Genomic DNA, 24,985 nt, shown 5'->3' on the forward strand with positions numbered 1-24,985 from the left:
TTCCTAAACATATTTCTTCTGACTTAATTATTTTATTTCAAACTATATGTAGGACATAGTCTTGGTAAGCTGACATTTATAAAAGTATGGGAAACCTCCCTCATATCAGGGACTTTCTATACTATAATAGAAGTATAGATATTCCCTGCTCATATTAGAAAACTGACCTTAATATAAAATCAAAGATGTCTATTAAATATGAATTCAAATTATATCAGCACCACTCAGTTCAAGATATAATCAAATTCTTTCTAAACAAAAAATATCCTTCCAAAAAAACAACAAAAACCCAAATATTATCAGATCCGAAATTGTAGGTCCTTGTCCAGCTTTGTATGTGCACATTACTTTTTACCTCATCGAAATCAATTTGATGTTTAAAACCTCCCAGTTTTAGCTACCATTTTGAAGCAATAAATGACTTTGTTGTGACATTTGGTGCCAGGTTCGAAAATCAGAAAAGTAAACATTCATACACGATCTTCTTTAAAAAAAACAATCAGAGAAAAGATATTTTGAGTAGCTAGATTTAAAATCATCGGTATCTGCAAGAATATAGAGTGTATGTAAAAGTTTAGGCTCTATATAGTGTATAAAATATATTATATATAAGGGTTTAACCAACTATTATATATAAGGGTTTAACCAACTATTATATATAAGGGTTTAACCAACTAATTATAAGGGTTTAACCAACCTTAATTTAGTAAGGTTGGTGTACTCCAACTATTGGAGGATGTTATAGAGGAAAGAAGAAGTATAATCTTAATAATCTTTCCTTGCATAATTTGTGACTTAAGGTTCATCATAACAAATGGACAAATATGGCCGTATTTTCACCCCAAAAACTACTCTGTGTACAGACTTACCTGTGCTGTTTGGAAAGTTTTAATGCCTAGCATCCACTAGATATATAAAAGTTAAATGCATTTTGTGTTTAAGAAAGATTTCTTTCTTAGTTTTTGATGGGCAGTTTTTTTCCTTTCTGCAGAAGGTGTAAAAATAATCAAACACCTGAATTACTTTAATACTGTCCACTCACTGACTCAGATAAACTCACCTATAGTTGTGAAGATAACTCTTGTCCATGTCAATTAAGGACAATCAAAACAATACAAACCGGTTTTTTACCTGAGCATGCTGAGGGAGCATCTCATAGTTGTACCACAACTTAGTTAATTTTCACACCTTTTGCATGAAGGAAAAAAAATGCCCATCAAAATCCAAAAGAGATTTTATCTTTCTGAAACACAAAATACATGTAACTTTATTATATCTAGTGGATGCCAGGCATTAAAACTTTTCCAACTTCACAGGTACATGTAAGTCTGTACTCAGAGTAATTTTTGGCATGTAAATACAGCCATATTTGTCCGTTTGTTATGATGAACCTTAAGTTCTACAAGGATTTGTGTCTTACTATACACAAATCCTTGAGTTCTGGTCCTGGGAAGGCTGAGTTATTTCGTAACCTTCAATATCAAATGAAGCTTTAACTCTATACCAGAAGAAGAAGATGCTTGATAAAATTTATTTAATAGCTTACAATTAGTCCAACACTAGTCTAAATAATTATGACGTCTGGCAAGGCTATTTTAATTTTTTTCTGGGACGCCTTCCTCCCAGAAAAAAATAAAAATAGCCTTGCCAAACGTCATAATTATTTCGTCCCAGAAAAAAATTAAAATAGCCTTGTCAGACGTCATAATTATTTGAACTAGTCCCAACACTAGCTTACAATATCATATCATCATCATAATCATGTATGTATATATTTTATGACAACATATTGCATGATTTAAAAAGAAATGTGGGGAATGGTCCACCAAAATTTTGGTTTAACAAGTTCTGTGCCACAGGGCAGATTATCAGCCCAAAGTCAAACTCTTTTCAGTGCCAAAGGGTCGATTCATCATCCGATTCAAATGGTGTTATGTACCATCCATGTTGTCGCTTATTTTGCTAAATTTAATTCCTCTATCTTGAAACTTTCGCAAGATTTTTACCAAGATTAAAAAATATGAAAGTGGAGCTTTTTTATGAAAATTATTGAAGAACATGATGAAGGATGCCTTTATAAATATTATAGTCTAATAGATATAATATAATTATTTAGAACTATAGAGTCTCAAATTCACTTTCTTTTTTTGGCGCTATCACAGTTTTAATATGCGTTTTAAGCTTTAAAATTTTCTAAACCTGGCTAAAGTTACCAATGGGTTTACTTTGTTATAGTTGTATGAATATAATACAAGTAAAATTGTACATACAATGTACATAAAATATAAAAGATAGAAATAATTCAAAGAAGAACAAAATAGCTTTACAAATTAAAGAACAGTTGAGAAAAAAACATAAAAAGTACATGTATGCAAAAAGTGCATAACACATCAATGACGTACATCTTTGTAATTGAATTAATGACATCATTTGAGGTAAATTAAGCCTTTCTCATCATTTCACATTTGTTTACACATCCATCAGATTATGGCTTATCCTAATAATTGGTTAATTCTTGAGTTAACTCTCCTGAGTGAGGGATCACACATATAAAGGAATACTGCCAAGAAATTCCAAAACCATTGCCTATTTCTAGTCAGAGATTACGATGTCAAAGGGCTGTTTTGCCAGACAAGCTGGGTTGTGGGAAATGAAGAAATTGATGCCTGGTTTATTTGAATCCAAGGCTGTCAGTCTGCTCCTAAAGCAATTAAGCAGCAAATCCATTTTGGACAGGCAAATATACACTTCTGGATATGGGACGAGCTTTGACAGCCCGGCTTGTTTTTAATGCACAGAATAAATTTCGATAAAAGAAACTTTACTGCTTTCAATCTTTTTAGAGTAAGACTATACACCTTTACACGGCATACGTTTATAAATAGGAAAGTCCAAACAGTTAAGCAGAAATTATAAATCAATTGGTTGTATACAAGAGAAAAAAATCAAAAATCTAACAAGAGCAAAAATCATGGACTGTCTTGTGGAGAGTTGTCTCATTGGCAAGCATACCACATCTTCTTACATCTATCATGTCTATATAGAAAATTTACTTACCTCAATTTGTCTATTTTTAGGAATGAAGATGTTGCAAAAATGATATTGCTATTTATGATTGGTTGGTTAACAACACTGGTTACCAGTCTAGATCCTGATAACAGTCTATGTAAACAGAAACCTACATCAGCTGTGGTAGGGATACCTCTGCCTGCACTACCTAACCAGTTCCATGCTCTGTTTGAAGCTAATATTTTACAGGTACATGTATTTTTGACGAGCCTGCAACTTTTGTTGCAGAAAGCTCGACAGGGATAGTGATCCGGCGGCGGCGGTGTTAGCTAACTTTTTAAAAACTTTATATTTTAGAAGGTGGAAGAACTGGATGCTTCATACTTTGTATGTCACATGTCAAATGTCCTTGACCTCATTTTCATGGTTCAGTGACCACTTGAAAAAAAAGTTAAGATTTTTTGTAATGTTGAATTCTCTCTTATTTTAAGTAATAGGATAATTATATTTGGTATGTGCGTACCTTGTAAGGTCCTCATGCCCGTCAGACAGTTTTCACTTAACCTCGACCTCATTTCATGGATCAGTGAACAAGGTTAAGTTTTGGTGGTCAAGTCCATATCTCAGATACTATAAGCAATAGGGCAAGTATATTAGGTGTATGGAAGGACTGTAAGGTGTCCATGTCCAACTGGCAGGTGTCATCTGACCTTGACCTTATTTTCATGGTTCAGTGGTTATAGTTAAGTTTTTGTGTTTTGGTCTCTTTCTCTCATACTTTACACAATAGATCTACTATATTTGTTGTATGGAATGATTGTAAGGTGTACATGTCTAGCGTGCAGATGTCATCTGATCTTGACCTCATTTTCATGGTTGAGTGGTCAAAGTTAAGTTTTTGAGTTTTGGTCTTTTTATCTAATACTATATGTGGTGTATGAAAATATTATATGATCTATATGTCAGTCGCGCAGATTTTATTTGACCTCGACCTCATTTTCACGGTTCATTGTTCAGTGTTAAGTTTTTGTGTTTTGGTCTATTTTTCTTAAACTATAAGTAAGAGGTCAACTATATTTGTTGTATGAAAGCATTGTTAGCTGTACATGTCTGTCTGGCATGTTTCATCTGACCTTGACCTCATTTTCATGGTTCATTGGTCTTTGTTATCTTGGTTAATGTTAAGTTATGTGACAGTTGTTATAAAGCTTTATACTTAAGACTATCAATATAATATCAATGATTAGTAAAGAAGGGGAGACATTTCAGCGTGTGCACTCTTGTTATATTTATAACAACAAAAAATAAAGTACCAAAATACTGAACTCCGAGGAAAATTCAAAAGGAAAGTCTGTAATCAAATGGTAATTAATATAAAATCGAAAGCTGAAAGACATCAAACGAATAGATAACAACTGTCATATTATTTGTCAATCAAGACGTCCTAAGGAGCAGAATAATTACATTTTGAATTAAAGAGTACATTTAATTGTGATGATGTTTTTTATTTAAAACTATAATTAATTAAAACTTACCGGTATCACTAGGTATGAAAAGAAAGACAACAAACACGAGTACTGTGGATTCAGTTATTTTTCGTGTATGTTTGCTTTCGTGGTTTTACCAATCTCTGCCTACAAGCTTAAGACTCATAAATTTGTCATAGAAAGTTTTTACATTCAGTGAACATGTTGAATATTTGAAATCATGGTTCACCTGTACCTATGAAAACTGGTATCCAATGAACAATGATGAATTCACCGTGAGTATTTCAAAAGATGATGAATTAGTGAAAACAGTCAGTATTATTGAAGTAAAGGCTGGTGGATTACTCACATTGACTCATTTTTTATAATTTAATTTTGGTCTTCTAGTTTTAATTAAACTATCTATCAATTTTATCATTATATTATTATAATTATTATATTGGATCTTCATTTGACATCAACCATATAAATTTTGATTAAAATTGAGAATGGAAATGGGGAATGTGTCAAAGAGACAACAACCCGACTAAAGATTAAAAAACAACAGAAGGCCACCTCTGGGTCTTCAACACAATGAGAAAATCCCACACCTGAAGGCGTACTCAAAGCTGTACACGAATTCAGCTTCAGTGATTGTTTATTCATGTTATTTGAAAATATAAAATAAGAATATTTGGATGATAATCATGGTAATGAAATTAGGCCTTTGAGCTCGAAGTGATGGACAAAACATGTACCAACATATTGTGCAGTCTTCAGGACAGTCTGCCAGCTCAGATTTGTGAATTATCTATGAATTTGTTCTAGCATGTCTATCATGTCTATAGGCCGATAGAATAATAAAAAAAAGGTCCAGCCAGTGACCACAAAAGTTTATCTTGACCGAAATAGCAAATTATTTACAAAGTCAGTTGTGTCTGGTGGAATATAAAATAAGAAGATGTTATATAATTGCCAATGAGACCACTCTCCACCAGAGACCATTTGAAAAAATACATCTGCTTTCAATAACGATGATAATGATCTAGATTGTTTTCTAGAAATCCTACACAGTTTATCAAGAAGAATACTATGATTACCATGGAAATAGAGGAGTGATTATAACAACTAGGAACGGACGATCCAGAAAGAGTATAACAGATTTCACAACATACAGTGTTCATCAGATTGATATAGGTATGTGAGACTACAAAGAGTAAATATTAAGCATTGATATGGGTATGTGAGACTACAAAGAGTAAACATTAAGCATTGATATGGGTATGTGAGACTACAAAGAGTAAACATTAAGCATTGATATGGGTATGTGGTACTACAAAAGCTCATCAAATATACGAGAATTATAATTTTGTAAGACAGATGCATGTTTCTCATTCACAAGACTCGTGTGAAATTAAAAAAATATGCATATTATATGATGAAGTACTATAAAAGTTTTAGTCTAATTTCACAATGTCTCACACCTATGGTAAGTGAAAAGGGTGCATTTCGACACTTGATGATAAAAGCCATTTATAACTTTATAAAACAAAAGAAAAGTATAATTGTGAGTTAGAAAAGACCTGTTCCATTAGAAATTAGTTAGTGGGAAAAGTGTAAGAAATGCTGAAATACATACAACCGGTATTAAAATATTAATATGTCAAAAAATTTCTATTTTTTTAGACACAGGGAAATGTGTAGTCCAGGATCTTCGGCAGATGAAATCAACTTTATTTAACTTCACATCTACAGCTACTGGAGGCCATGTGAAGGGACTAGCTGATATATTTAAATTCAGTTCAAAGTTCAATGAAACATACATAGGAACAACTCAGGTACTTTATAAAAAAGAGGAAAAAAATACAACAAAACAGTACTGTGTATTTCTGCAATACCATGGCTTCAAAACACAGCTTGTAATATTTATACCACACAAGGAAATGACAGAAAATGCAATGAATAAACACAATGAAAACTATTCTCAGTTCTTATATATATTGGGTAAACATTCACCAGTGAGCAACCAGGTAACACATGACACAAATATAGAAGTCAAAATAAAATCTTGGTTTTTATGAATATATTCAACAAGCATGTAAAAAGTAAAATCACAAAAATACTGAACTCACAGGAAAATCAATTTGGAAAGTCCATAATCACATGGCAAAATCAAATAACAAAACGCAAAAGTTTTGAAGCCACATTAAACATATCATGAAAGTTTCCAAGCCACATTTCACATACTCTTAAAAATTTCAAAGCAACATTTCATATACTGGTAAAATGTGAAGATTATTTTACTTCAGATCAGAGGGATCCCTGCCCATCATTGGACAACATGTTTACACGTAGAGAGTCTGAGGGCCACATTTAACATGGACTACTATTTCTCAGTAAAGACTTATGATTTAGAAGGATCACAAAAAGAAATACCCCTGAGAGCTTCTATAAATGGTATAGGTAGGTTACATGTATGTGAGTATCAAACCTGATTAAGAGACCACCTGTTTGAAATCAGGTTTTGTTTTATTTAGTTTAATCATAGGATTATATAAATGCCTTTTTTAAAGAAATTTACTAGTGTATTAACTCAACAAATTCACTCACTCAAACAAATAAAAGTCCAAAGGGTGACCTGGTCCAGTTTATACAAAAAAAAATCCCTTTAAAAAGGCGTTTAATCTTTATAACTCTTTAGAATTGGAATTTTGAATTTCCCCACTCGTAACCTCTATTACACATAAATTGTATATTTATGTCATTGAATTGGCCTGTCACATGAATACATTTTTTTGGTTAATGCAAAAAATTATACTCCATGAAACTGCTATCTAATAAGAAATAAACTGCAAAAATATCTTTTTATCATTCATATTAATGTTTAGTGTTTATTATTTGATTTAACAATAAATGCGAAGTGAAAATGAATATTTTTAATGTCACCGCCATCTTGCTTATTTTGGTTACCAAAAGCAGTTCTGTCAACGTAGACTATAGAAAAATAGTTAACATCAAGAGCCACTACCAGAAGCCCTCTCGACCAATCATATAAATCGTGTTCCCTAATTTATGCAAATCATAAAAGAATTATTGTACAGTAGATTCCGGTTATTTGCATAGCCTATTTGTCAGACAAAATTATGAATGGGAAATGGTTTTGTGCAGGAGAAAACTATGCAATTAACCGAATTATGCTATTAAGCGGTATGCAATTAAGTGGAATCGACTGTAGTAGGTAATTCATGTGTAAGAACTTCCACATCGATATAGAAAATGACGTTTTATCATATTAATGGTTGTATTTTATACAAAAACAGAAAACTTTTGTTTGATCAATTATTTTCCAACTTTGCCACATAAGGGGAGGCAACTCAAATGCAATGGGAAGATAATTCAGATTAAGGTACTTTTACAATAGAATGTGTTAGGAATTTACCTATTATATAATATAGAAAGAAAAAGGGTCCACAGTGACCCCATTGTTTCTTTTTCTTAACTAAAAGCATACTATTAAAGCCATCTTCTCATATGTTATCTCAATATTCGATGGTGTAGATTACGCTTAATTGCAGCTGATTGGGTTTTCAAAACATAATCTATACAAAATTTGTCAATTTTGAACACTGTGTAGTGATTTTTTTTTTTTTTTTTAAAAAGCATGATATAAACTACATTTTGGCAATTTATTGAAAAATTCTATGGATTATAATTAAGACACCCCATCTACCTTAAAATGTAAAAAAAGGTTATTATTAAGATTTTTTTTAGACAAGTTATAATTTCATCCGGACAAGTAAGTTTTGGTATGTACTTTTCCAACTGGACAAGTTGAAAAAAAGTTGTTGTAGAGGCTTGATGATACATGTACTATAAAAATTTTGCACATTCTATTAAAGATCTAGACCTTGTTTTCTGGTATTTCCAAATTCAAGATGGAGGAAGACACCCTATCTACCTTAAGATGATTCAAGGAACAAAATGAATTAAAGCAATAGAACAGATTATGATCTATATCTTTTGAAATACTTTTCAAAAATATGAGTGAGAAAAACTGAATGTACTCATGTCACAGGACTTAGGTTATAGTTTTCATCAATTCCAAAGTCTCATCAGACTCTGCACATGAGGCACTGTCTGAAAGGCCTGTCAATGAACACTCATTGGATTTGTATCCTGTTTTTTTAAGTGGAAAAAAAGTTTATTCAAATGCAATCAATGAAAAAAGCAGAAGATGAGACTAAATGACACAGAAATTAAACTATACGGCCTAGCCAAGATCAGATGTGCATTTTGTGTTTCACATGAAGTCAAAAATGAGTATCACCTCAGGGAAAAACTCTTTTGATATTTTGGTTCAAAAATGGTTTAAATTATGAAAAATTGCCATCGTTAGGCTAACACTGGAAGCATTTATATAATTACATGCAGTTTTGGGAAGAAATATTTAATATTTTTATTAAATAAATGGTGTTTAAAAACTGTATAATTTTCTTTAATGGTTGGCTTCAAGACATGGTCACCAGTGTCAGATTTTTGGTCAATGACAAAGACAACAAAATATGTTTAGAATTATTGAATATTAAACATTTTAATTGAAAAAAAATTGACAAGAACATGTTTAACTCACAGTTATTTCAAACAACAGTAGCTTTCTTTGATCATTAATCTTATCTGATAAAACTGTATCTAAAATTATCTATAAATAACAAAACTTCCAAAAAAACCTTTCTTTTGGTGTATAGAACATTAAAATAACTTGATGCATATTCTTACAATAAACAATCAAACTTAGCAATACAATTTATATGTTTTGTCTACGGACAAGACATTGTATCATATTTAATGAAATGCATTATTAAAACCTAATTTTGATATAGCTGAAAGTGTTCTCTTGAGAAAAAAAACATACATTTTATCAGGTTTATCTATCAAATGATGCTTTACTTCGAGGGAAATGGAAACAAATACATTTTGATAATGTCTACGGACAAGACATTATAGTGATATTCAATTAAATGCTTTCAAAGATGATTGTTAAAGTTAAGATTAAAAGTTACTAATTAAATTTTAAGCTGTGTTTTTTTAAATTTTGGAAAATATAAAAATGTACCCATAATTCTTAACATATCTCAATAATTTATTGAGTAAACCAAAATGAAGACACATTCTTTTAACTGAAATCCATATATCGGACTGTTTAAAACAATCAAACTATTATTAAAACTCAATTTTGACATAGTTGAATGTGTTCTCTTAAAAAAATAACATACATTTTACCCATCAAATTAGGCTGAACTCAAGGAAATTCGATACAAATATATTGTGGTAATGTCTACAGACAAGACAATTTCTGTTAAAAAAAAATCTGTTAGAATTAATTGTGACTATATTCATGTTGAAAATACTGAGTTTTAATTTGAATAGATAACTTTCATCACCTATAAATAAGATTTAAGTTCCATAGCAGACAAATAATTGAATTTAATACTTGTTATGTACAAGTGTCTTGTCCGTAGACACTTCCTCATCTGCTGTTAATACTGAAATGCAAAAGATAAAGTTAGAGAGAGAGAAATACTTTTTCTTCATTTGATTTAGTTAATCTTTTAAGGTATGCATCAACTGGAATAAACAATATTGAAGTAAAATAAGGTATGCTTTTTATGACTGATAATCTGACACTTTTTAAAATCCACTCCTGTAAAGTAATTTTACAAAAATTGAGAACACTTAAATTACCATTTATTTATTAAGAATAAGATATTTCTAAGTTTAAACAACACATAGGACTAATTAAGACCCATAAAGCCAGGCAATATTGATAAAAAGACATGTCTACGGACAAGACGTGTGTCTACGGACAAGACATTCTGACATATTTTTGGATTTTTTTCCTCTATTAATAGATGGTAGAAAAAAATGTTAGTAGTGTTTTCATATCTACAAAAGAACAGGAACTTATCAATGCAACATTAATGTAATTATGCTTCCAGTTTACTAGGGAATGCATGTCTACAGACAAGACATTTTTTCACTTTATTTGTATATCCAACTTTGATGGCATATATCTCCAGCTAGGGTACTGCAGTTTTGATAAATGAGGTAGTTTTTGATAATGTATATACTAGAAGAGAAAACAAAACACATAATAGCATAAATTTGATTTATTTTTCTCTTTTATCACTACACTGAGCAAGCTAAAAACAAAAGTACAAAATTTCATAACAAGTGCATAGTATTCAACTTTTTATCATAACTTTGTAACCACTGAAGATTTTTTTGTTGCAACAACCAGTAAAAGAAAGAAGAATAAATTGTCTATAACAGTGAACCAATAATGTAGTTCAAATTAAGTTCACTTATTAACTATCAATTGATAAAAACAGGTAAATTTTAAATGAAACAACATAACGTGAAATTTTGCCCATTTTCAGCGTGTATTTTAGTGTATTTTTTCAAAACGGTAACACCTATACATGATATTTGATATTCATTGTGAAACCCTACATTCTCTTCTTCAGTTCAAAGATGTATTACTTATGTAAAGTTTATCTTCTTGTCTTTACATGCCTATAACATAGACCCAATATGAAATGCACATCTGATCTTGGCTAGGCCGTATAGGCCACCATATTGCAAGTATTGTTTTTTTCTACATATGATCAAATATCATGAATATGATTCTGTAAATTTATGGTAAAGAATTTCTTCATTTTCATTTAAAAAATATTTTTGTTAAAAAAATTACCGGTATGGTATTTATTATAAAGCAACAAAGGTAGGAAAACGAGGTACTGATTTGTCTTGGTCCTGAAATGTCTCCAGGGTTGCCAAACTGTCTATTAATCCTGTCTATTAAATATGTACTAGTATATGGTGGCCAACTGTCTTTTAATCATGTCTATTAAATATGTCTCCTACAGTGACCAACTGTCTATTAATCATGTCTATCAAATATGTCTCCTACAGTGGCAAACTGTCTATTAAATATATGTATGTCTCCTACGGTGACCAACTGTCTATATAATATATATGTATGTCTCCTACGGTGGCCAACTGTCTATTAATCATGTCTATTAAATATGTCTCCTACAGTGGACAACTGTCTATTAGTCATGTCTATTGAATATGTCTCCTACAGTGGCCAACTGTCTATTAATCATGTCTTTTAAATATCTCTCCTACGGTGACAAACTGTCTATTAATCATGTCTATTAAATATGTCTCCTACGGTGGCTAACTGTCTATTAATCATGTCTATTAAATATGTCTCCTACAGTGGCAAACTGTCTATTAAATGTGTCTCCTACGGTGACCAACTGTCTATTAAATATATGTATGTCTCCTACGGTGGCCAACTGTCTATTAATCATGTCTATTAAATATGACTCCTACAGTGGCAAACTGTCTATTAAATGTGTCTCCTACTGTGACCAACTGTCTATTAAATATATGTATGTCTCCTAAGGTGGCCAACTGTCTATTAATCATGTCTATCAAATATGTCTCCTACAGTGGCAAACTGTCTATCAAATATTTGTATGTCTCCTACGGTGGCCAACTGTCTATTAAATATATGTATGTCTCCTACGGTGGCCATCTGTCTATTAATCATGTCTATTAAATATGTCTCCTACAGTGGACAACTGTCTATTAATCATGTCTATTGAATATGTCTCCTACAGTGGCCAGCTGTCTATTAATCATGTCTTTTAAGTATGTCTCCTACGGTGACAAACTGTCTATTAATCATGTCTATTAAATATGTCTCCTACGGTGGCTAACTGTCTATTAATCATGTCTATTAAATATGTCTCCTACAGTGGCAAACTGTTTATTAAATGTGTCTCCTACGGTGACCAACTGTCTATTAAATATATGTATGTCTCCTACGGTGGCCAACTGTCTATTAATCATGTCTATCAAATATGTCTCCTACAGTGGCAAACTGTCTATTAAATATATTTATGTCTCCTACGGTGGCCAACTGTCTATTAAATATATGTATGTCTCCTACGGTGGCCAACTGTCTATTAAATATATGTATGTCTCCTACGGTGGCCAACTGTCTATTAATCATGTCTATTAAATATGTCTCCTACAGTGGACAACTGTCTATTAATCATGTCTATTGAATATGTCTCCTACAGTGGCCAGCTGTCTATTAATCATGTCTTTTAAGTATGTCTCCTACGGTGGCAAACTGTCTATTAATCATGTCTATTAAATATGTCTCCTACAGTGGCCAACTATCTATTAATCATGTCTATTAAATATGTCTCCTACAGTGGACAACTGTCTATTAATCCTGTCTATTGAATATGTCTCCTACAGTGGCCAGCTGTCTATTAATCATGTCTTTTAAGTATGTCTCCTACGGTGGCAAACTGTCTATTAATCATGTCTATTAAATATGTCTCCTACTGTGGCAAACTGTCTATTAATCATGTCTATTCAATATGTCTCCTACGGTGGCCAACTGTCTATTAATCATGTCTATTAAATATGTCTCCTACTGTGGCAAACTGTCTATTAATCATGTTTATTAAATGTCTCCTTCTGTCGCAAACTGTCTATTAATCATGTCTATTCAATATGTCTCCCAAGGTGGCATACTGTCTATTAATCATGTCTATAAAATATGTCTCCTACGGTGGCAAACTGTCTATTAATCATGTCTATTAAATATGTCCCCTACGGTGGCAAACTGTCTATTAATCATGTCTATTAAATATGTCTCCTACAGTGGACAACTGTCTATTAGTCATGTCTATTGAATATGTCTCCTACAGTGGCCAACTGTCTATTAATCATGTCTTTTAAATATCTCTCCTACGGTGACAAACTGTCTATTAATCATGTCTATTAAATATGTCTCCTACGGTGGCTAACTGTCTATAATCATGTCTATTAAATATGTCTCCTACAGTGGCAAACTGTCTATTAAATGTGTCTCCTACGGTGACCAACTGTCTATTAAATATATGTATGTCTCCTACGGTGGCCAACTGTCTATTAATCATGTCTATTAAATATGACTCCTACAGTGGCAAACTGTCTATTAAATGTGTCTCCTACTGTGACCAACTGTCTATTAAATATATGTATGTCTCCTAAGGTGGCCAACTGTCTATTAATCATGTCTATCAAATATGTCTCCTACAGTGGCAAACTGTCTATTAAATATATGTATGTCTCCTACGGTGACCAACTGTCTATATAATATATATGTATGTCTCCTACGGTGGCCAACTGTCTATTAATCATGTCTATTAAATATGTCTCCTACAGTGGACAACTGTCTATTAGTCATGTCTATTGAATATGTCTCCTACAGTGGCCAACTGTCTATTAATCATGTCTTTTAAATATCTCTCCTACGGTGACAAACTGTCTATTAATCATGTCTATTAAATATGTCTCCTACGGTGGCTAACTGTCTATTAATCATGTCTATTAAATATGTCTCCTACAGTGGCAAACTGTCTATTAAATGTGTCTCCTACGGTGACCAACTGTCTATTAAATATATGTATGTCTCCTACGGTGGCCAACTGTCTATTAATCATGTCTATTAAATATGACTCCTACAGTGGCAAACTGTCTATTAAATGTGTCTCCTACTGTGACCAACTGTCTATTAAATATATGTATGTCTCCTAAGGTGGCCAACTGTCTATTAATCATGTCTATCAAATATGTCTCCTACAGTGGCAAACTGTCTATCAAATATTTGTATGTCTCCTACGGTGGCCAACTGTCTATTAAATATATGTATGTCTCCTACGGTGGCCATCTGTCTATTAATCATGTCTATTAAATATGTCTCCTACAGTGGACAACTGTCTATTAATCATGTCTATTGAATATGTCTCCTACAGTGGCCAGCTGTCTATTAATCATGTCTTTTAAGTATGTCTCCTACGGTGACAAACTGTCTATTAATCATGTCTATTAAATATGTCTCCTACGGTGGCTAACTGTCTATTAATCATGTCTATTAAATATGTCTCCTACAGTGGCAAACTGTTTATTAAATGTGTCTCCTACGGTGACCAACTGTCTATTAAATATATGTATGTCTCCTACGGTGGCCAACTGTCTATTAATCATGTCTATCAAATATGTCTCCTACAGTGGCAAACTGTCTATTAAATATATTTGTGTCTCCTACGGTGGCCAACTGTCTATTAAATATATGTATGTCTCCTACGGTGGCCAACTGTCTATTAAATATATGTATGTCTCCTACGGTGGCCAACTGTCTATTAATCATGTCTATTAAATATGTCTCCTACAGTGGACAACTGTCTATTAATCATGTCTATTGAATATGTCTCCTACAGTGGCCAGCTGTCTATTAATCATGTCTTTTAAGTATGTCTCCTACGGTGGCAAACTGTCTATTAATCATGTCTATTAAATATGTCTCCTACAGTGGCCAACTATCTATTAATCATGTCTATTAAATATGTCTCCTACAGTGGACAACTGTCTATTAATCCTGTCTATTGAATATGTCTCCTACAGTGGCCAGCTGTCTATTAATCATGTCTTTTAAGTATGTCTCCTACGGTGGCAAACTGTCTATTAATCATGTCTATTAAATATGTCTCCTACTGTGGCAAACTGTCTATTAATCATGTCTATTCAATATGTCTCCTACGGTGGCCAACTGTCTATTAATCATGTCTATTAAATATGTCTCCTACTATGGCAAACTGTCTATTAATCATGTTTATTAAATATGTCTCCTTCTGTCGCAAACTGTCTATTAATCATGTCTATTCAATATGTCTCCCAAGGTGGCATACTGTCTATTAATCATGTCTATAAAATATGTCTCCTACGGTGGCAAACTGTCTATTAATCATGTCTATTAAATATGTCCCCTACGGTGGCAAACTGTCTATTAATCATGTCTTAAATATGTCTCCTACGGTGGCAAACTGTCTATTTAACTTGGAGGCGAATTGTTTCTGTGCTGGTGAGGAACTGTCTTGTAAAGTAACCTTATCTACAAAGGGCAACGCTTATTCGGATCAGTAAGACTGGTTTCCGAATGTAGTATGCCTTTTAGTTGTTTAAAAGTACCTTACAAAGAACCAGTTTTAAATTATCTATTGCAAGTAAACATGTCAAATTTTAAATACTTGTAAAATCTTCTTTTCTTGTTTTTTGTTTATAATTACTTAGTTCATAGTTGGATTAAATTTATTTTCTGCTGAATAATTTTACTTGTCCCATCGGACAAGCTTGATATAGGTTTTACTTGTCTGACCTTTTTTTCCTCTGGTACTGTACAATCGGACAAGCGTTTTTGTCGAGCCCTGTCTGTATAAAAAAATTATATACTTTAAATATTTGGTAGCTTAATTTCTATTTGCTGAAACAAATTTTCACATTCAAAGATAACGTAGGGCTGAGTATTTATATATAATAAGGACTGGGTAGGAAAGGTTTGCTGCCACACACTTTCAAAGCAAAAAGGTGTATATTTTTCATAACCTATCAAATAATAATATGAATGCCATGTGAATAAAGGAGTAGGTTCAGTAAGACCCCTTTTTGGCCCAAAAATATAGCTGTTTTAGAAAATTGTGAAAATGTAATCTTTAAGCTATATTTTGGAAAGTAAAATGCTTCTGCTTCATAAATATGAGCTGTTTTTGACAATACAATTCAAAAATATCGTGTTCTAGCATCATTAAGTCATGCTAAATTACTGAAATCTTCAAAATTTTAGCATTTTGGTTAATTTTTAGACGGTTTCCGTGTAAAATGAAAGTGGCCGCATTCGTGTTCATTCATAATATTGAAATGTAAGTTGTATTTGATGATAATACAAAACATATATAAAGGATGAGGATGAACACTTTCATTTTTGACAAAAACCATCTGAAAAGTGACGTTTTTGGGCATATTTGAAAGATTTTTCATATTTAAGCTTGAATCAGAGCGTTTTAATGACTAAATCAATTAAAATCTTTTACATAAACTAATCGAATCAATTGAAATAGACACTTCAGTGTTTAAAAGTGTCCAAAAACTTTCGTTAGATGAACCTGAAATTTGAGGCCAAAATCGGCCCTTACCGGACCTACTCCTTTCAGCGGATATGTTTATATTTTTGTAGCAACCATTGTAGACAGGAAAATATTTTTATTGAATGTTTTTTTCTGTACAGCTTTATTTGTATAGTTAATTGATTGCTAATATTTGTATATTTTTGTAGCATCCAATGTAGACCAGAATAATGTGATATTAAATGGTACACACAATTTCAACCATGTTTATGAGTTTGTAAAGTTTGAACCTGGACCAATAAAGGACCTATCAGTTTTTCAGGTTAGATCCATGTATTTTACTTTTCTCCCTGACATGTGATAATTGGATATGATGTGGATGCTTGTCCATAATTTTAGAAAACTGTAATCAATGGATATCTGTTTGATGATATTTTTATATAACTTTGCACTATTTGACGGCTACTACTGTACATTTAAAAGGTTACTTTCATATTTTGTCATCACAATAGAAAATGTCTGACACATTAAACAAAAAGTGATTGTTGTATGAAGTCAATAGTTCTAGTGTCGCAAATTCCCAAATAGCTATAAGGTCTAATTGATGTTTACCCCACATATGTTGAATATTTTCAGCATGTTAATTTTTATGCCCCATTTCTCTGCATTATGTTTTCTTGTCTGTGGGTCCGTTTGTTAGTTCATCCGTCAGTCTGTCCCACTTCAGGTTAAAGATTTTAGTCAAGGTAGTTTTTGATTTAGTTGAAGTCCAATCAACTTGAAACTTAGTACACATGTTCCCTATGATATGATCTTTCTAATTTTCATGCCACGAGTTTTTACACCAATTTCACGGTCCACTGAACATAGAAAATGATAGTGTGGTTGTGGCATCTGTGTACTGTGGACAAATTCTTGTTTACATGTACATGAACATGTGCACCTTGGCTTACATATTTTGTATGACCTACAATTTGACTTGTTTTTGTTTTGTTTTGTTTCTTTAATTCAATATTGCAGGAGTGTGTCAACCTTTTTTCTAGCCATTCTTGTTACACAATTGTATGTGTTTTATTTTAAATTATGAAGAAACGCACTACAGCTCAACACAGTACATTTTTGTGCAGTATTTCATTCCAGTTTTCTCCTCTGTCCTCTTATTGAAATAATTTGTATTCAAATTCTATTATGAAACAATATTTTAATGTGTTTGTTTTTACAGATCCCACCAAGCATTATTTGTACTGGTTCTCAGGAAATGAAAGCAGTTCCTAAAATGGCTGATCAAGTTAGTTTTGGTATGGAGAAAATGAGTAGAACAAATACTAAACTGGAGGATCCTGTGTATATTCAGGTTTGTAATAGTGTTTACATTGTTGAATAGTATTTCAAATCTAAATTTCAAAACTTACAAAGCAATTTAGATAAATTGAGAAAGAAATTCTTGTCTTAACTCTCTTAATTAAAAATTAAGATTTTATGGTTATCATCAAGACAACAATCTTAACGTAACGGTTCCCAAATTGCACCGAGGACCCAAATTGCAACTATTTAGCAAAAATAGCAGCGGAAATCTTACGAGATTTCCTAGAGACAAAACGATTTGTATATTTATTATTTGATACTATGCATGTCTATTTACATAGGTAAAAGTATTTAAATATACACAAAACTTCATAGTACTATCAACAGATGGAGTGTTTACCGGTACTGAAAAAGCAAAATGTTTGGAAACTTCGCCATGCGACGTCATCAAAACGTCATCTTTTTAAACTATTAAATACAATGTGTTTTACAAGTATCCATTTCTTAAAAAATGAAGAGTAAGCATGGACTAATATCCAATTGTTAAAAATATTTGAAGGAATTAAACAAAAGCTCTATTATTCGACTTTTGACGATGCAAATTTAAGCATGGATGCAATTTGGGTACTCCTCATTACAGAATCATTGATGGTTTGGAGGTCATTTCAGACCAATTTTTCTATGATTCTATATGGATTCAAAATTAATTTGGTGAAATCATATAGTAAATAATGATACATCTACAAAATAAACACATAATGAGAACTTTTGTCTGAAGCATAAATAAACGTAGGTTAAAAAACTATCAAAATAGGTGCAATTTGGGTACCCTCATGTTACACCTCAAAAATCACAAAATATATATACAGTTTTCAAAAACACCCCTATTCCTTTACAATTTATAAATTCCTGAGAGTCTTGAAGGTTGGAAGTCAATTTACACAGATTATCCAAGAACTGCAAGCAACATCAAGTTACTTGGAGGACAAACAAAAGATATATTCTATGTATATAGAATGGAAGTCAAGGCAAATACAAATGTTTTTAAGTTTGTCCCTTTCCCCCACAGGCCATTAAAAGGAGGAAAGCTCTTAACTTTTGATAGTTGTGTTTGTTTTTATGTTGAATATAAATCACAAATAAGGACAACTACTTACTTTTAACATGCTTGTATTGTTTTAGGTAGATTACGATTTTACATCCCAGATTGCCAGACTTGATTTATCAAAGGTTCCCTCCAATGGTCTTAGAAAAGTATATGGTAATGACAGCATTAGTTTGATACAAGATTTTAATTTAGGTGAGACTGAATTTAAACCTTATATGCCCCTGCCATAGGTAATGGGGAAATTAAGTGTTACCCTTAACTATCTGTTCACCCAAAAAGTTATAATAAGAAGCATTTAATTCTTATTTAAATGCAACCCCTGCCCTATATAATTTTGTGTGTGAAAAATAAATCTTTGCAGGAGGTCAACTTTACTGAAGTGTTACAGAGTTGTCCCCCCTTTTAAATTTTAAAGCCAATTCTTGATTCTCTGAGTTCAGTACGGTTACAGAAGTAATTGATTGCTAGTTTAAAATACTTCACACCACAAATGTATTCTCTGATTTGTAGAAGTTCGGAATTGGTTGGAGCCAGTTTTAGGATAGCCTTAAGGAGCTACAAATATTGTTCATGCAGAGACTTTTTACATATTCCACCTAACATAACCTAAATATGGTCCCAGACCCCTTTTTTAAAAGAAATAGATCTGCATCTGTGGTTGCCAAAGTTGTACTAATTTGACTGCCAGTTTAAACTTATTCACACCCTATTATACATGGGTTTTTTATATTTACAGGAGTACAGTATGTAATAGACAGTTTATATGGTAATTGTAGTGTAACAGAGTTAACAGCAAGCTTTAATGATCTCATCCCAAGACCAAGCTATCTGTTACCACCTGAAATGAGACATCCCATAGCTCTATTAGATGTGAATTATTCCACCATGCTTTATCAGGGAAAGGTAACTTTTGCAGTGTATTTTTCCCTATATGGATAAAGGCAAAAGTTTTACATGCTAATGAATTTTGAACTCTTTCACATTTTTCAAAGAAAAATATACTGATTGCTGCTTAAAACCAATATTAAAATTATTATACTTCATGTCAAAATGCCAGATTTTGATTGGTTAGTATTTGGGAGATAATTTACTCATCTATCCTATGACAAATACTACATTATAAACCTTCATGGTGGCACTTGATCAAGTATGTGTTTTCTTTTTAACATGATTGGTTGGTATGTAAAAGATGTCATAGTTTATTACTTTAAATCTAAAATTTTGGATCAAAATGAATGTGCCGTTATGACTGCCTATCAGAGAAGGTGATAGAGAAAAATGTTACCCCTCGCCTCATTTGACAATGTTTTCTCAGGGTAATGACTTTGGGATTTCCTCATTGCAAAAAGATGATTGTTAAGATTGTATCTTTATGTATGACCAAAGTTAGATATTAATACAGATTGCTGATTTTTTATACGACCGCAAATTTTGAAAAAATTTTCGTCGTATATTGCTATCACGTTGGCGTCGGCGTCGTCGTCGTCGTCGTCGTCGTCGTCGTCGTCCGGCGTCCGAATACTTTTAGTTTTCGCACTCTAACTTTAGTAAAAGTGAATGGAAATCTATGAAATTTTAACACAAGGTTTATGACCACAAAAGGAAGGTTGGTATTGATTTTGGGAGTTTTGGTCCCAACATTTTAGGAATTAGGGGCCAAAAAGGGCCCAAATAAGCCTTTTCTTGGTTTTCGCACTATAACTTTAGTTTAAGTTAATAGAAATCTATGAAATTTTGACACAAGGTTTATGACCACAAAAGAACGGTTGGGATTGATTTTGGGAGTTTTGGTCTCAACAGTTTAGGAATTAGGGGCCAAAAAAGGGCCCAAATAAGCATTATTCTTGGTTTTCACACAATAACATTAGTTTAAGTAAATAGAAATCAATGAAATTTAAACACAATGTTAATGACTACAAAAGGAAGGTTGGTATTGATTTTGGGAGTTTAGGTCCCAACAGTTTAGGAATTAGGGGCCAAAAAGGGACCCAAATAAGCATTTTTCTTGGTTTTCGCACCATAACGTTAGTATAAGTAAATAGAAATCTATGAAATTTAAACACAAGGTTTATGACCATAAAAGAAAGGTTGGGTTTGATTTTGGGAGTTTTGGTCCCAACATAATAAGGGGCCCAAAGGGTCCGAAATTAAACTTCTGTTTGATTTCATCAAAATTGAATAATTGGGGTTCTTTGATATGCTGAATCTAACTGTCATGACTGTGTATGTAGATTCTTAACTTTTGGTCCCGTTTTCAAATTGGTCTACATTAAGGTCCAAAGGGTCCAAAATTAAACTTAGTTTGATTTTGACAAAAAATGAATCAGTTAGGTTCTTTGATATGCTGAATCTAAAAATGTACTTAGATTCTTGATTATTGGCCCAGTTTTCAAGTTGGTCCAAATCGGGGTCCAAAATTAAACTTTGTTTGATTTCATCAAAAATTGAATAAATGGGGTTCTTTGATATACCAAATCTAACTGTGTATGTAGATTCTTCATTTTTGGTCCTGTTTTCAAATTGGTCTACACTAAAGTCCAAAGGGTCCAAAATTAAACTTAGTCTGATTTTAACAAAAATTGAAATCTTGAAGTTCTTTGATATGCTGAATCCAAAAATGTACTTAGATTTTTTATTATGGGCCCAGTTTTCAAGTTGGTCCAAATCAGGATCTAAAATTATTATATTAAGTATTGTGCAATAGCAAGTCTTTTCAATTGCACAGTATTGCGCAATGGCAAGAAATATCTAATTGCACAATATTGTGAAATATCAAATTTTTTTTTAATTAGAGTTATCTTTCTTTGTCCAGAATAGTAAGCAAGAAATATTTAATTGCAAAATATTGTGCAATAGCAAGATTTTTTTTTAATTGGAGTTATCTTTCTTTGTCCAGAATCAACTTAAATCTTTGTTATATACAATATACAATGTATATTCACTTTTTACTACCAACTGATAAATTAAAATAATCTTTACCATTCAGTGATAACAAGCAGTTTTTTTACATCTTAATATTTTATGATGTATTTAAATGAGTAGTTATTGTTGCAAACTCCATTAGAAATTTTAATAGAGATTAGTTTTGGAATAAGGGAAAGGGGGATGTGATTAAAAAAATTGGGTTCAATTTTTCTCATTTGAAATTTCATAAATAAAAAAGAAAATTTCTTCAAACATTTTTTTGAGAGGATTAATATTCAACAGCATAGTGAATTGCTCTAAGAGAAACAAAAATTTTAAGTTCATTAGAACACATTCATTCTGTGTCAGAAACCTATGCTGTGTCAACTATTTAATCACAATCCAAATTTAGAGCTGAATCCAGCTTGAATGTTGTGTCCATACTTGCCCTAACCGTTCAGGGTTCAACCTCTGCGGTCGTATAAAGCTACGCCCTGCGGAGCATCTGGTTTCTACTTGAGATAATTTATATTTTTCAGAAATTATACCGAGATTTAAATGTGGAGTCTTGGGGCAAAGTAGACAATGTGACAAACTTCAAACATGAGATTTATTTCCTTCTGGTTTGTATTGTTATTTAATGTATTGTTTTATTTTATTTTTAAATACTGTAAATTTAGAAATCATTGCAGAAATTGATATTATTATTCTGAAGAAAGAATATAAAAAATAGACTCTCTTGCTACAGGTCTTTTTTCTGTCGTTAATTGCCAATAAAGAGTTGCTTTTTCATTCAATAAGAAGAAATACTGGTATTAAGACATTACACAAAAAATGCAAGCTCTCTACAAAACCAAAAGCAAAGGAATAGTGTTTGTATTGCTGTTGTTTATCTGAGTCACAGTATAGTCTTCAAGTTTTAATCAGATTGAGCAAGATTTTGATCACTTTAAACCTGTGTACACAGTATAGCTGAATGTGCTTGATTTTATTTAAGGATAAGAAGAAAGGACCAATATCAAGAACTTCTAACCCTGTATTGCAACCAGTTCCTGTAGGAGTATATGTCTCTGTAAATGATGTTCACAGAGGACAGGATGGCTTAAAGGTTAAAATTAGATATTATTTTATTTCCAGAAGAGTTTTGCTTTTAATCCAGATAAAAAAAAATGTTTATGTCAGAGCATTTCTTTCATATGTCGTTTCAAGAACAGTTTTTCAAACAAGAGGACACAGCTGCAATCTAATGGAAGTACGACAGCCTCAAGATGAGATTCGGCCTAGAAACTTCCTCCAAGTTTGAAAGACCATTGATATTCTGCTTCTTGATATTTTGCCTATGACGTCAGTAATGTTTACATTTTCATGTATTGAGAAAATGGTATTTCAGTGGTTGTTTAATTTTGTTCTCTTCTTTTTCAGTTAAAAGTAGAAAGTTTTACCAACATCTATAACTTCCGTCCAAACAGAATAGATCCATCCAGATTTGACATCAGGAAGTGTTACAATAGTGATTCATCTTTTAAACAGTTACATGTAGCAATTAAAGCAGGTATGGTTGAACACATGATAGAAAGAAAATGTAGGACAACCTTTTAATTTGTGTGAGAGAAAAATTTATGATTTCCAAGTGCACAAGAAAAGTATAATGAGCACTCTGGGTAACCAGTAAAATTGCATTGGTACCGTCAAATTCCCAAAGAAGTTACAACTATAGGACACCATGGAATCTTTTATGCAACACATTAAAACATTTCATGCAATCATGACAACGTCAAACTTTTTGTAGATGATCCAGCAGCCATTTTGTCTCAGAAATCGCTGTACCTTAATCATCTCCACCAGTTCCTGAGTAAAACAGCTAAAGTATCACCAACAAGGATCTCAGATCTGTATGTAGGTATAAATATCAATAAAAGTAGATGCTCTGGAATTGTTTAATTTCTTGGGTACTAATTTTCTTAAGAATGGAAACGAGGAATGTTTCAAAAACACAAAAATCAACCAGAGAACAGAAAACAGCCCTGGGCCACCCATGGGTCTTCAACACACAAACCTGCCTACTTTTCAAAATACCCATGGGGGCTTTATGTGCAAGATACGTCCTATAGTCCTACAAAACCAGCAAGGGGGTCTTCAAATTAATTTTAATGTTGTTTTTGGCTTCTTCAAACTCTTACAAGCCTATAGCCATTATAAAATTTATTGTTTTGTTTAAATTGTGGACAAAATTGCTCTTTCAAAATTTCTATTTGGGAGCCTCCATGGGGGAAATCACCCACAAATAGTGACAGTTGGCAGGTATGAACACAGCGAGAAAATCCAGCACCATCTGGCCTCTTAACAATAATGTATACAAGTATGGATGCCACACAAAACTTAGAAACATACAAATGAACTAAAAGTAAAAAAAAAAGCTTGTGATACTTTGAAAAAAAAGTCACAGTACAACTAATATGACAAAAATCCTACAAAAATGTCATCAACAAAGAGAAAGAAATGTTCCAGACAAGAATGGATGGCTTCCATCATGGCTCGATTTGTTAATTAGTATTTTAGTCAGAAAAAATAATTGTATAGAGTATTGTTTAGAGTTGTCTCCCTTTCTATTAAAAAATGTAAAGTAGTTGTTAAATTTTCTATCAGGAAGGACATATTAATATTGACTTTAGAACCAAGCAAATTCATTTGTAATTTTTACCTGGTCTACAGATTTCTAATGTATAAAAATGCCATCTTACACACTGCAGACAATACTCAAATAAATTGTGTAGTCGTTCAGTGTTTGAAATTTTTAGAGTGCTGATTTATAATTGTAAGTAATTTTAATTGTAGCTTACCAAGGGCTTAATAGACCAAACTATCAGTGCATATTTTATTCTTCTGAATAAATCACCCATGCCAGGTAAATATTGTTTAAATATGAATAAGAAATATTCAATGTTTGGAGATTCCATTACAATAACTATTGTTATTTGAGACCTTTGATGAATATGATAAGAATATTTTGATGAATCACAGTAAAATTTTAACCAATTTGATGCTAATTTGTCTCTAAAATTGTTCTATGAATTCAATATTATTTGTTTAATTTTGTATATTTAATGTTTAAAAGTTTACCATAAACATAGCAATTGTTTGTATTTATAGAGCCATGATCTTTT

The 24,985-nt window shown here is 32.1% G+C and overlaps 1 protein-coding gene across 2 annotated transcripts in view; it reads left to right on the plus strand.

Moving 5' to 3' along the window:
* Positions 1-344: 344 nt before the first annotated feature.
* Positions 345-24,985, plus strand: part of LOC143051807 (uncharacterized) — a 36,112-nt gene continuing 11,471 nt past the window's right edge. The window contains exons 1-14 of one of the 2 annotated variants that reach the window (XM_076224762.1): positions 345-462; positions 3,078-3,258; positions 5,537-5,672; positions 6,162-6,313; positions 6,785-6,938; positions 16,714-16,826; positions 17,727-17,858; positions 18,992-19,109; positions 19,654-19,820; positions 22,361-22,444; positions 22,819-22,929; positions 23,244-23,373; positions 23,611-23,717; positions 24,657-24,726. In XM_076224762.1, the coding sequence (XP_076080877.1) occupies positions 3,097-3,258; positions 5,537-5,672; positions 6,162-6,313; positions 6,785-6,938; positions 16,714-16,826; positions 17,727-17,858; positions 18,992-19,109; positions 19,654-19,820; positions 22,361-22,444; positions 22,819-22,929; positions 23,244-23,373; positions 23,611-23,717; positions 24,657-24,726 (1,636 nt within the window). In that variant the 5' untranslated portion in view covers positions 345-462; positions 3,078-3,096. Of the gene's footprint in view, positions 563-3,077; positions 3,259-5,536; positions 5,673-6,161; positions 6,314-6,784; positions 6,939-16,713; positions 16,827-17,726; positions 17,859-18,991; positions 19,110-19,653; positions 19,821-22,360; positions 22,445-22,818; positions 22,930-23,243; positions 23,374-23,610; positions 23,718-24,656; positions 24,727-24,985 lie in introns of both variants that reach the window. The other variant, XM_076224761.1, reaches the window with a different exon arrangement.

Source organism: Mytilus galloprovincialis, chromosome 11, assembly GCF_965363235.1.
Source record: "Mytilus galloprovincialis chromosome 11, xbMytGall1.hap1.1, whole genome shotgun sequence".
NCBI classification, from domain to species: domain Eukaryota; kingdom Metazoa; phylum Mollusca; class Bivalvia; order Mytilida; family Mytilidae; genus Mytilus; species Mytilus galloprovincialis.